The following is a 12148-nucleotide window of genomic DNA, read 5'->3' as shown; positions in this document are numbered from 1 at the left end:
GTCTGTCCTCTCTCTGGCAATGTGATATTTTTATTTTTTTGGCTTAATACCTCCATCCTCCTCCTATACAGCACCATCACTCCCCCCACATCTCAGGCTACTCTGACTTCTCACTACCAACTCCATCATGTGAAAGCAGCACGAATGATAGCTATATATGCAAATATTGTTCAAATGAGCACTGGGGAGGACGTGGTCCCAATTGTAGAACCGAATTGCACACAACGATCAAATGCCATATTGGATTTAAAAACTGCCTTGAACACATTTTACGAAGACTTCACATGCTTATTTTACTTTGTATGGTGGTTTCATATCTCATTTTGTTGATGAAACTTCAATCATTTGAATGGTATGCTTAAATATTCAATTGTATTGTTGTTTCACCAATTAAATATAAAGTGAAAACATGGTCTTTTTTCCGATCAATGGTTGCACAACAGTGTTTTGCCCAACCGGTTATTCTAAAATTCCCCTCATCGACAACCAAAGCATTAAGATACATATGTTTATAGAACATTTTCTGCTCAAAATGATCTTTTCTTTCATTCCAAAAAATCGAGACCACACCCTTCCCAGCGTTCATTTGAACAATAATAACGTATATACTATAACATTTATTGATATTACTCAAGATTGCAGTTGTAATCAGCAAAATAAAACAACATTTTGTTGCCTATATTAATGAAAGTATGAAACGTCTTATTCCTGGGGCCATGGTTTGAACTGAATTGTATTTTTACCTTGTAATCTGTGGTTTTATCCTTACTACCATCACAACTGAAACTCCACAGTGCATATTTGATTTGTTATTATACACACTTTGTTCTTAATTTACTCCAGATTGCACTTGAAATACGTTGAGTTTGTTGACAGTGAAGCCATGGCGGGAACAATTTTTGTCGTAATGTACAGGGTGTCCAAAACGGCCCAGTATACCATTAGTACAAGTATTTATTGCTCCGAAACCACATAACATTGAGTAATGCAGTTCTCTGCAGAATGAAGTACTCTGAATGTAAACTTGAATGTAGAACATTATACAAAAATTTCTTTAATCTGTTTTTCAAACATTAAAGAATTGTTTGAAAAATATTTTGTATTTTTTTTTGTCACAGTTTTCACTGATTCAAATATATATTATTATTTTTACTTTTTTATATTTAACAATTGTACCTATACCTGAAATAAACATAAACTTTAATGTATGCATGCTAGGAATGGCAAAATTTAATCGTTGCCAATTTAGTGGAGCTTCACACACATACGCCGATGCATTTACAAACTGTTTCCATGAATTCTAGTTGTCATAGTAATGCAAATAAAATTGCTTTAATATGTATATATACTACAAATAGATACTCTAATTTCACTTATTTCCAAAGTTTTGTGTAAGTCTTACCCAGTTTGGAAGGTAAACACATACCAATTGGCAACACTGATAAAAAAATGGCACAGGATACTGGTACGGCAGCTGTATACTGATCGCGATAGATATTGATACGGCTGTGAATTGCACATGCATCAATTTCAGACTTCCTGCCATACAAATAACATAGTGAGGTGGGGGTACGTCAGATTCCGTCAACGGTGCTGTATTGTGCTCTAGACTTGCTGTAGGTACGGCAGTTAGCCATATCCTTTTACCAGTTTGCTAATCATGCAGCAGTTGCCATGCACAGCGACAGTAGTAATAATGGTCGAACTGAATTGTTTCACTGAACATGTTCAATTCAAAATGTCAAAGCACCATACTGTCATCACCAAAGCACTAATACATTTTGACAGTAAATGAAAATATGATGTTATTATGATATAACAAAGTTTCATGTATACTTACCTGGCAGGTATATATAATTAAATTCCCACCCACCTCCCCTCAGGAGACAGGGTTCAGAGAGAAAAATCTGACGAAAATGGGAATGATTCCGAGCACCAGCGCCACGGGAGCGGGGTGGCGATCACCTGAACTACCAGTGATCTAGCGGTTGCCGCGAGTTTTGAAAATTCTGCCAGTGCGAACAGAGAATATAGCTATATATATACCTGCCAGGTAAGTATACATGAAACTTTGTTATATCATAATAACATCATTTTCATGTATGACACTTACCTGGCAGGTATATATATAGCTGATTGACACATTTGGAGGTGGGTCAAAGACAGCAACATTGTAAGAGTTTTAAAAAAATTTAAAATACTCTTAGATTCCTTACCTGCTAAGGTAGCTGACTTCAGCATTCCTGCCTCTTAGCCTGCTAAGCCTTAGTAGCTTCCAACTAGGACGTGACCTATTAGTTGATGAAGCTAAATACAAGGGTCTGACAACTGGACGGGACCAATTTGTTGACAGGAAACCCTAGCCCTCTCTTACCACGGGCATTCATGCTAGGATAAGTTAGACCACCTGAACCACACACAACACTAACCTAACACATTACACTTCACCGACTGAAGAGGAAATCACCCTCTCAGACAACCGTAAAAACAACACCACTTCATTAAAATACCTAGCATGTTAGTAAGTTATGGGGTGGAAAATCCTTTGCCCAATACTGCTCCTGAGGATACATATGGACCCAACGTTTGACAATTGTCAAACGTTGTTTTTACGTTTCTGAGGTAATGACTTGCAAACACTGAATTAGTCCTCCAAAACGTCGTTTCAATGATATCTTTGAGGGCCATATTCTTTTTAAAAGCCAAAGAAGTAGCTACTGCTCTCACTTCGTGTGCCTTAACCTTAAGGATGCCGAAATTTTCTTCTTGGCATAACATATGAGATTCTTTAATTAGTTCCCTAAGGAAAAAGGCCATAGCATTTTTGGTCATTGCTCTGCTAGGGTCCTTCACAGAGCACCACAGTGATTCTGAAGTTCCTCTAATCTTACTGGTTGTTTTTATCCAATAATAGCGCAATGCCCTTACTGGACAAAGAACTATCTCTTGTTCCTGTCCTACTAGATCTGAAAGACCCATCATTTCAAACGACCTTGGCCATGGATGAGCTGGATTCTCGTTCTTGGCCAAGAACCCCTGCTGAAAAGAGCAAACCGCTTTGTCATGTTTCCAACCAATATGTTTGCTAATTGCTTGCAGCTCACTCACCCTTTTAGCTGTGGCCAATGCCACTAAAAAGATGGTCTTTTTTGTGATATCTCTCACGAAGCTTGATCCATCGGTTTCAAACTTACTAGTTCCTAAAAATTTCAGGACCACATCGAGATTCCAGGAAGGCGCTCTGTATTGGGGCTCCTTCCTTGTTGCAAAGGACCTTATGAGGTCTCTCAGATCTAGATTATTTGTAATATCTAGACCTCTATGTCTAAATACAGAAGCCAACATACTCCGATACCCTTTAATCGTCTGAGTTGACAATTTTATTTCCTTCTTTAAGTATAAAAGGAAGTCGGCAATTTGGGTCACAGAGGTACTGGATGAAGAAATCTTCCGACTCTTGCACCACTTGCGAAAGATTCCCCACTTCGCCTGGTACAACTTAATAGTAGAGGCTCTTCTAGCTCCGGCCACCGCTCTGGCCGCCTCTCTAGAAAACCCCCTCGCTCTGACAAGTCTTTCGATAGTCTGAACGCAGTCAGACCCAGAGCGAGGGTGTTCTTGTGGTACCTGTTGAAGTGAGGCTGTTTGAGTAGATCTACTCTTGCTGGAAGTGTCCTTGGTACATCTATTGTCCATTCCAGTACCTCTGTGAACCAATCTCGGGCCGGCCAGTATGGAGCTATGAGAGTCATTCTTGTCCCTTGACTCTCCCTGAATTTCTTCAAAACCTTCCCTAATATCTTGAACGGGGGAAAGGCGTAGACGTCTAGCCCCGTCCAATCTAGAAGAAAGCGTCTACTGCGACTGCTTGACGGTCTGGGACTGGAGAGCAATACGTCGTCAATCTCTTCGTCATTGCTGTCGCAAACAAGTCTACTACTGGGCGACCCATAATTTCCACAGACTCTGGCATACTTCTAAATGAAGCGTCCATTCTGTTGATAGAAGTTGACCTTCCCTGCTCAACAGGTCCGCTCTCACATTCTTCTCCCCTTGAATGAATCTGGTGAGAAGGGTTACGTTTTCCTTCTCTGCCCAAAGAAGGATCTCCTCCGCCAACTTGCAAAGAGAGATTGAATGTGTCCCTCCTTGTTTGCGGATGTACGCCAGAGCTGTGGTATTGTCCGCGTTGACTTGTACCACCTTGTTGCGAATCACCGCGTTGAACTCCTTCAAGGCCAAGAAAATCGCCATCAGTTCCTTCCTGTTTATATGCCAAGCCGTTTCCTCCTTGCTCCAACGACCTGAAACTTCTTGAAGTCCGAGAGTCGCTCCCCAGCCTGCGTCCGAGGCGTCTGAGAACAATACATGGTCTGGGTTCTTTTGCTGGAGAGACGCTCCCTTTGCTAACTTCCCCGGAGTTAGCCACCACTTTAACTCCTCTTTGATCTTGCGAGGAATTCGAAACAGGAAGGAATCTGGTTGCGATTTTCTTGGCCAGACTTGGTTCAAAAATATTTGTAGGGGTCTCATGTGAAGCCTTCCTAGAGAAACGAACCGTTCCAGGGACGAGAGTGTCCCCAGTAAGCTCATCCACTCTCGTGCTGAACATTGTTCTTTCTCTAGAAAGGCTTGCACTTTCCGGATGCACAGATCTTGTCTGTTGGGAGACGGAAAAGCCCGAAAAGTCACTGAGGAGATCAGAATCCCCAAATAAACTAGCTCCTGACTGGGGTTCATATTCGACTTTTCTAAGTTCACCATCAACCCTAACTCTTTCGTTAATGTTAACGTCATTTCTAAGTCCTCCAGACATTGCTTTCTTGATTGGGCTCTTATGAGCCAATCGTCCAGGTATAGAGACACTCTTATTCCTAGAATGTGTAGCCACTTCGCCACGCTCGCCATCACTCTTGTAAAAACTTGTGGGGCTGTGCACAGTCCAAAACAGAGGGCTTTGAAACTGAAAACCCTGTTCTGGATCACAAATCTCAGGTACTTCCTGTATCTTGCATGAATTGGGATATGAAAATATGCGTCTTGAAGGTCCAGGGTGACCATCCAGTCCCCTGGACGTACCGCTGCCAGTACTGAATCGGTCGTCTCCATCGTAAATTTTGTTTTCTCCACAAATAAATTGAGTTGACTTACGTCCAGTACTGGTCTCCATCTAAAAACAGCCGGTTGTAAAATCCCGGAGATAAGTGATCCAGAACAGGTTCTATTGCTCCTTTCTTGAGCATAGAAAGAACTTGTTCTTGTAGTGCTTCTTGTTTCCCTGGATCGCTGTAGTGAGCTCCCAGCTCTCTTGGCGATGTCGCAAGAGGCGGTCTCTTTAGAAAAGGGATCTTGTAACCTTCTTTGGCCACCTTGACTACCCAAGGATCTGCTCCCTTTTCTTGCCAAATCTCCCAAAACTTCTGGAGTCTGGCACCTACTGATGTCTGAAGGACTTGCTGTTCATTGTTTAGTACTGGGTTTCGAACCCCTCTTGGACGGAGCTCTTCTTGCTCTGAAGGCCGGACGAGAAAAGGACTTGCCTCGAAAGGGCTGACTAGCTTGCCTTGATTCCTTAGGAGTCTTCTTAACTACCTTGTTGGGTAAAAATTTCCTTACCGAGGAAGTTAACAGATCCTGCGTCGCCTTCTGAGTTAGGGAAAGCGAAATATCCTTGATAATATCCGCAGGAAACAATTGCTCCGAAAGTGGGGAAAAAAGCAATTCGGATTTCTGGGCGTTAGAAACGCCCTTAGCAGCAAAAGAGCATAGGAGTGACCTTTTCTTTAAAACTCCTGCGGTGAAAAGAGATGCCAATTCATTCGCTCCATCCCTTAAGGCTTTGTCCATGCAGGACATAATACTGCTTGGGAGTTGAGAAGCCGTTGCTTCATTATCTTCCACTGTTCGTCCCAGAGCTCCCAAGGACCAATCCAGAAAATTAAAAACCTCGAAGGTCCGGAAAATCCCTTTCAAGAGATGATCTAATTCTGATGGAGACCACCACACTTTGGCCGAATTCAAGGCATGTCTGCGGGAACTGTCCACAATGTTGGAAAAATCCCCCTGGGAGGAGGCAGGCACTCCCAGGCCGAGATTTTCCCCTGTCGCATACCAAATTCCGGACTTCGATGCCAATTTGGCAGGAGGGAAAGAGAACACAGTCTTGCCCGCTTCCCTCTTTTCCTTCAACCACGTATCAATTCTTTGAAGAGCCTTCTTAGCCGTAATCGAAAACTTCATCTTCAAAAACGAGGACTTCTTCGGAGTTTTATTCTTGGAGAATTGAGAAAGGGGTGATGTCGGAGCTGCAGGCTGAAAATCCCCTCCAAAAAGTGAAAGAAGGCAATTCGTCAATTTCTTATAATCTGAAGAAGGTGCTTCACCTTCTTTTTCTTCCTCAGATTCTAAGTCTTCTATTTCCTCTTCTGCCGAAGACACATCCTGTAAACCCAGGTCTTGCTGCAGAAAATCTTCTCCAACCTCGCGTGAAGAAACCTGCTCCTGCCGCCTGCGTCCTGCGTCCTTCTGAGCTCCGAGGTTGCGTCCTGCGTCCTGTTCCGGAAGCTTGCGTCCTGCGTCCTGCTCCGAAAACTTGCGTCCTGCTTCCTGTTCTCGTAACTTGCGTCCTGCGTCCTGCTCCCGTAACTTGCGTCCTACCCGAGACTCCGAAGCCTGACGAGAAGGAGGCCAACCATCATGCGTCCTCTTAGACGACTTGACTGGGAGAGATGCGTCCTTACGCCTTGTAGGAGGAAGTTCCGATGTTCCCCACGATTTAACCAAATCGGCTAACCTTCCTTGCATCTCTTCAAGGAAGTTCCTAGTCTCTGCTTCCTGGCGTGAAGTCTGAGCAAGCGAGAAGAAAGACGAGACGGATCATCAACACGAGAAACTCGATCTTGAGTTCTACGATAAGGGGAAGATATCGGAGAGACTGCTCCGTATTCAGAAGGAGAGCTCCTATCCCGAGAACCGTCGTACACATGAGGTCTTGCGTCTTGTCTTGACTTAAAGGATCTCCTCCTTTTAATCGGAACCACCTCTTCCTCATCACTAGAAGAGAAAATCTCGGGACTACTCCACCGTTCTTGCGGGTACGCTCATCTTGAGAAGACGTAGGTCTATGCGTCCTCTTCAGAGGACGCGAAACTTCCGCATAACGTCCATACCTGCCTGACGCAGCACTATCTGTTCGAGGAAAGACACTTCCCAGTGTCGCCTTTTCTATGGCGCACTGCTGCAGCCTGGGACGCAACAGGACTGCCTGAAGGGACGACTGATCGTAAGGGAACCCCTCTCGCCTCCCTTCGACTGTCGACATGCCTTCTCCCTTGGGTCTGGGAGCTTGGCAGAGGTCTAGGTCTAGGAGCACGAGTGAGACGATCAGCCGCCCCTCCACTACACTGACACTTTCAATCGTACCCACTTTGTCTGTAAGACGCTGAATCTGATCGCCCATTGACGCAAGGGCGGCAAACACTTTCACAATATTAGTATCCTCAGAAACAGCAGCGGGCGCAGGAGAGACCTGAGGAGAAGGATTAACAACTTCTACTTGGGAAGAAGGGGGAGAAATAACAGAATTATTCAAGGCCTTACTAGAAGAACCTGACCTCTCACTCCGAGACACCGATCTTCTTACTCTATCCTTTTCAAGTCTCTCAACATATTTGAAAGTCTTCCATTCTTTCTCATTTAAACTTTCACACTCATTACATCTATTGTCCCAAGTACACAAAACCTCTCTACACTTCTTACATAGTGTGTGAGGGTCTACCGAAGCTTTCGGTAGTCTCACCTTACACCCTTCTTTCATACACACTCGAAATACTATACCAGAATCAGACATTATAATAACTTCCAATCGCGATTGCCAATCCAACTTTCCAATACGATACCCAATAAACCATCCAAGTACAGCGAAAGTCAGCTAACGAGTTTCGAATTCTAGCAGGGAACCAACAACGATGTTGCCGGTTCAGTGGCAGAAAAAAATCTGACGAAAATGGGAATGATTCCGAGCACCAGCGCCACGGGAGCGGGGTGGCGATCACCTGAACTACCAGTGATCTAGCGGTTGCCGCGAGTTTTGAAAATTCTGCCAGTGCGAACAGAGAATATAGCTATATATATACCTGCCAGGTAAGTGTCATACATGAAAATAAAAAATCACAATAATACTTAAACATACTTAAATTTTGACTATATACATGAGAAATAAAACTAAACTAATCTATCCGTGTACTTCATATCTTCTTTGAATCTCCTCTGAACCGTGTAATAATACATAAATTTTTGCTGAAAAACAGATGTTTTCAGATTTCAACGAACTGAAAACGGCAATAGACGTCTACAAAGAGACAAACTTCCAGAAATTGTATATCCGTAGGGCATGAATGATCGAATTGGCCTTGAAAAGAGCTCCGAAGAGGAGATTCAAAGAAGATTTGAAGTACGCAGAAATTGTGCTCTACTGTATTCATGGTGGTAAGGAAAACTACCAAAGTCGATCCTCTGGTAAACGGCCCAATCGATTGTAAGTAATCCTCCAAATCAGGTCTATATTAACAGCATGTTTCCCATATTGGACACACTACTGACTGGTGCACTATTTTACTATAAGCTAGGCCTCAAATCTTCTTGGAATCTCCTCTTCAGAACTCTTTTCAGGGCCGATTGGATCGTTCGTGACCTTTGGATATACAATTTCTGGAAGTTTGACTCTTTGTAGATGTCTATTGCCTTTTTCAGCTTGTTGAAACCTGAAAACATCTGTTTTTGGGCAAAAACTGATGTATTATTACATGGTTCACGTTGCGCAGTCACCATTTTCTTGCTGTCACTGATATGCCTGAGGCGGTAAACTAGGAATCGCACATGCCACACCAATATCTACCACAATTAAGATAAGGCTGCCGTACCAATATCAGGTTTGTAAAAAAAATAGGAGAGTGCGAAGAACACCGTAGCTACTGTTCACAGCAAAACTGTTGATATTTGAGTCAGGAATCTAGTTACCTTTTCAACAACGAATATCTTCAAATTGGTTATCATGAATACATAATAAATTTATGTAATTCATAACCTTACACTGATGTTTAACTAATTGTTTCAAAATTATCTAGCGCATTCTTCTTCCTCTAAAAAAATTGAGTTTCCTTGGACTCAAGAGTGATTGTCATCATCGTTTAAGATTGTTGTGAAGAAAGTGTCCCAACGTCAATGGGTATGAGTGTGTACGGATTTAGCACATGAAATGGAAAGTTTATTGATACAAGTGACTGCACAAAAATTGAAATGGTGTCACTCTTCTACACGTAGAGTGTTTTAAGTAAACATTTTGAAAGTGTCATGAAGGTAAGGTTGCACTACGCATAGCTAGACTTTCTTTAACCTCTGTTTAATCTTAAATTATGACATTATTTTGCACTTTGGGAGAAACTAGGGTAGAATATCACGACAGGCCAACCCTCATCACGGTGGACGGGTCTTATTCACTCGATATTTAATTGGTGAAACATGAATACAATTGCAACTCTAAGCATACCATTTAAAAGACTGAAGTTTCGTCAACATATTGTGATATATGAAAGCCCCATACGAATTAAAATAAGCATGTGAGCTCTTCGTAAAATATGTTTTCAAGGCAGTTTTGAAATCCAATATGGCGGCTACGTTTTGCATGGATGGTTCTCATCAGTGACGGCCACCATCTTTCCCCAGCCTTCCCAGCACTCATTTGAACAATGTTAGCGTATGTATGTAACGTTTATTGATCTTACTCAAGATTGCAGTTGTAATCAGCACAATAAAACAACATTTTGTTGCCTATATTAGTGAAAGTATGAAACTTGTTATTCCCAGGGTTATGGTTGGAACTGAATTCATTCTTACCTTGTAATCAGTGGTTTTATCCTTACTGCCATCACAACTGAAACTCCACAGTGCTTATTTGATTGTAATTATACACATTTTGGTCTTAATTCACTCCACAGTGCACTCGAACCACATTGCTGTTCGTGTTTCCTAAGCACTCACTCCGTAAACAAAGTTACGAGCAGCAGACGACAACACTGATTATGAGATGCAAAGCTTTATTCCCTTAATTGTTTACTTTACTCAATATTTAGTTTAACTCTACTTCAAAATGTTTATTTAATTCATGTCCATTATCCCTTTTTTGCAACCAAATTAACCCCCCAAAATTACAAATGTTTCGGATGTATACTTACGAGCAGACGACTGAGGAAAAATGCTCATCGTTGCCAATCTAGTGGAGCGTCACACATACGCCGACGCATTTACAAACTGTTTCGATGAATTCTAGTTGTCATAGTAATGCAGTAATGATAAAATTGCTCTAATATGTATATATACTACAAATAGATACGCTAATTTCACTTATTTCCCCGGTTTTGTGTAAGTCTTATACCTAGTTTGGAGGGTAAACACATACCAATTGACAACACTGATAAACAATTGAAGAGCGCAAAACGCCGCAAAGAATGCCGTAGTCCCCTTGAATAAGTACGAATAAGTGCTGGTAAGAGGTGGGTTTACGATTGTTGTGATGAAAGTGCCCCAGCGTCTATGGGTACAAGTGGTGTGCAGATTTAGCACATGAAATGGGAAGTTTGTTGACACAAGCGACTCCGTAAACATCAAGATAGCGTCAATCTTCGAAACATTTTTAGTTGTAAGTAAAAATTTCTAAAGCGTTTTGGTGAGATTTCCACTGCAGTAGGCCACCCTTTTCAGTACCCTCTGTTTAAATCTTAAAATTTGGCCTTAATTTCTAACTTTGGAGAAAATACTTACTTCGAAAGGAGAGTAGAGGTCTTTAGCTCCGTTTTTCACCAACAAGAAGTCGCGACTGATGCCCATCTCCGGTGTCAGGACGCGTTATAATGTACTTTTTCGGAGGGTGGCTAGGTGTTGATTGTAGGTGGCCTGCTTGGCCTGCTGTGATATTCTACCCTATTACTTCGAGAGGAAAGTAGAGGTCTCGAGGTCTTGGTTCCACAACCAATGACTTGTGACTGGTGTCCATCTCCAGTGTCAGGATGTGTTAAACTACTTTTCCTGGAAGGTGGATCAAAGAGCAGGCAAGACTGGCCTAGGTAATCAACTCGGTTGTTTACCCTAGACTTAGGCTAAACAAGAATGTCACCTTTCATATTTCCCATCCTTTCATCTACTTAGCCTATAAAAATTTTTATGGCAGTAGGTCTAGGCAAACACGTGAAAAACAAATGTTAATTAATTAAGTATATACTAAGTATCTAGCCTAGAAGAAATGAATAGTAGTAGCCCCTACCTACATGAAAGTAGCCTAAGCCTTTCTTAATGTACTACCTAGCTTGTGTTTGTACCTATGGTGTTTTTACGTTGCATGGAGCCAGTTGCTTACCCACATCTCTACCCCGACAGTGGAATGTCCGAGGTGGCAGGCCAAGACCATACCGATCTCGCCACTGAGGCTCTAGTTACTACCTAGCTAGTACTACCTAGCCGATACCTAGGTAATACCTAGGCTATATTCGCTAGCATTGGGTAGTCACTCTTATAAGGCTATTGATATGACGAGAGTGGAGTGCACAGGTAACTAATACATCATCATATAGTAACTTTTGACAGGTTAATTATTTACATTTGGAAGAATAATTGCAAAGAAACTTTACACACAAGTTACCTGAAGAAGAATTGCCAACGACCTACACAAACAAATCATATGACAACATCAAACATAAATCTGTTTACGGTAATAGTTTGTCTTTCAGTAATACAAGAAATAGCCAAAGGAAACAAAAAATACGAATGTGAAATGTTTTATAAATAAATAAAAGTAGTGATTTATTAACCTATTACCCATACATTCCTCACGCAATGCCGCTACAAAGGGCGATTGATATGTCTAATATACAATATTATTGTGTGATGGCTTTACACGACGGATTGTTTACATATTACATAACTATTTCAGGTAGGCAGAAATTCAATTCCTGTAACGGCTCTCACAACTAATACTCCTTACGTTTTGTTCGCTTTCCCTGGATTTCCTAGTTACTCTCAATTCCTTGTTCTTTTATGCAAGTAAAGTTTCGTAGTATTAATTAAGCATTTTCAGCATACGAATTCTCTTCAAAGA

The 12148-nt window shown here is 41.8% G+C and overlaps 1 protein-coding gene across 4 annotated transcripts in view; it reads right to left on the bottom strand.

The window, feature by feature from the left end:
* Positions 1–11891, bottom strand: part of LOC135196984 (mitochondrial inner membrane protease subunit 1-like) — a 22884-nt gene extending 10993 nt beyond the window's left edge. Inside the window, exon 1 of one of the 4 annotated variants that reach the window (XM_064223861.1) lies at positions 11869–11891. In XM_064223861.1, the coding sequence (XP_064079931.1) occupies positions 11869–11876 (8 nt within the window). In that variant the 5' untranslated portion in view covers positions 11877–11891. Of the gene's footprint in view, positions 1–11410; positions 11505–11692; positions 11801–11861 lie in introns of those variants that run through there. The other 3 variants (XM_064223860.1, XM_064223862.1, XM_064223863.1) reach the window with 3 other exon arrangements.
* Between the last annotated feature and the right edge of the window lie 257 nt (positions 11892–12148).

This window comes from Macrobrachium nipponense, chromosome 18, assembly GCF_015104395.2.
Source record: "Macrobrachium nipponense isolate FS-2020 chromosome 18, ASM1510439v2, whole genome shotgun sequence".
Classification (NCBI taxonomy): Eukaryota; Metazoa; Arthropoda; class Malacostraca; order Decapoda; family Palaemonidae; genus Macrobrachium; species Macrobrachium nipponense.
Note: the sequence above shows the minus strand (reverse complement) of the source record. Positions and strands in the feature narration are given on the sequence as shown.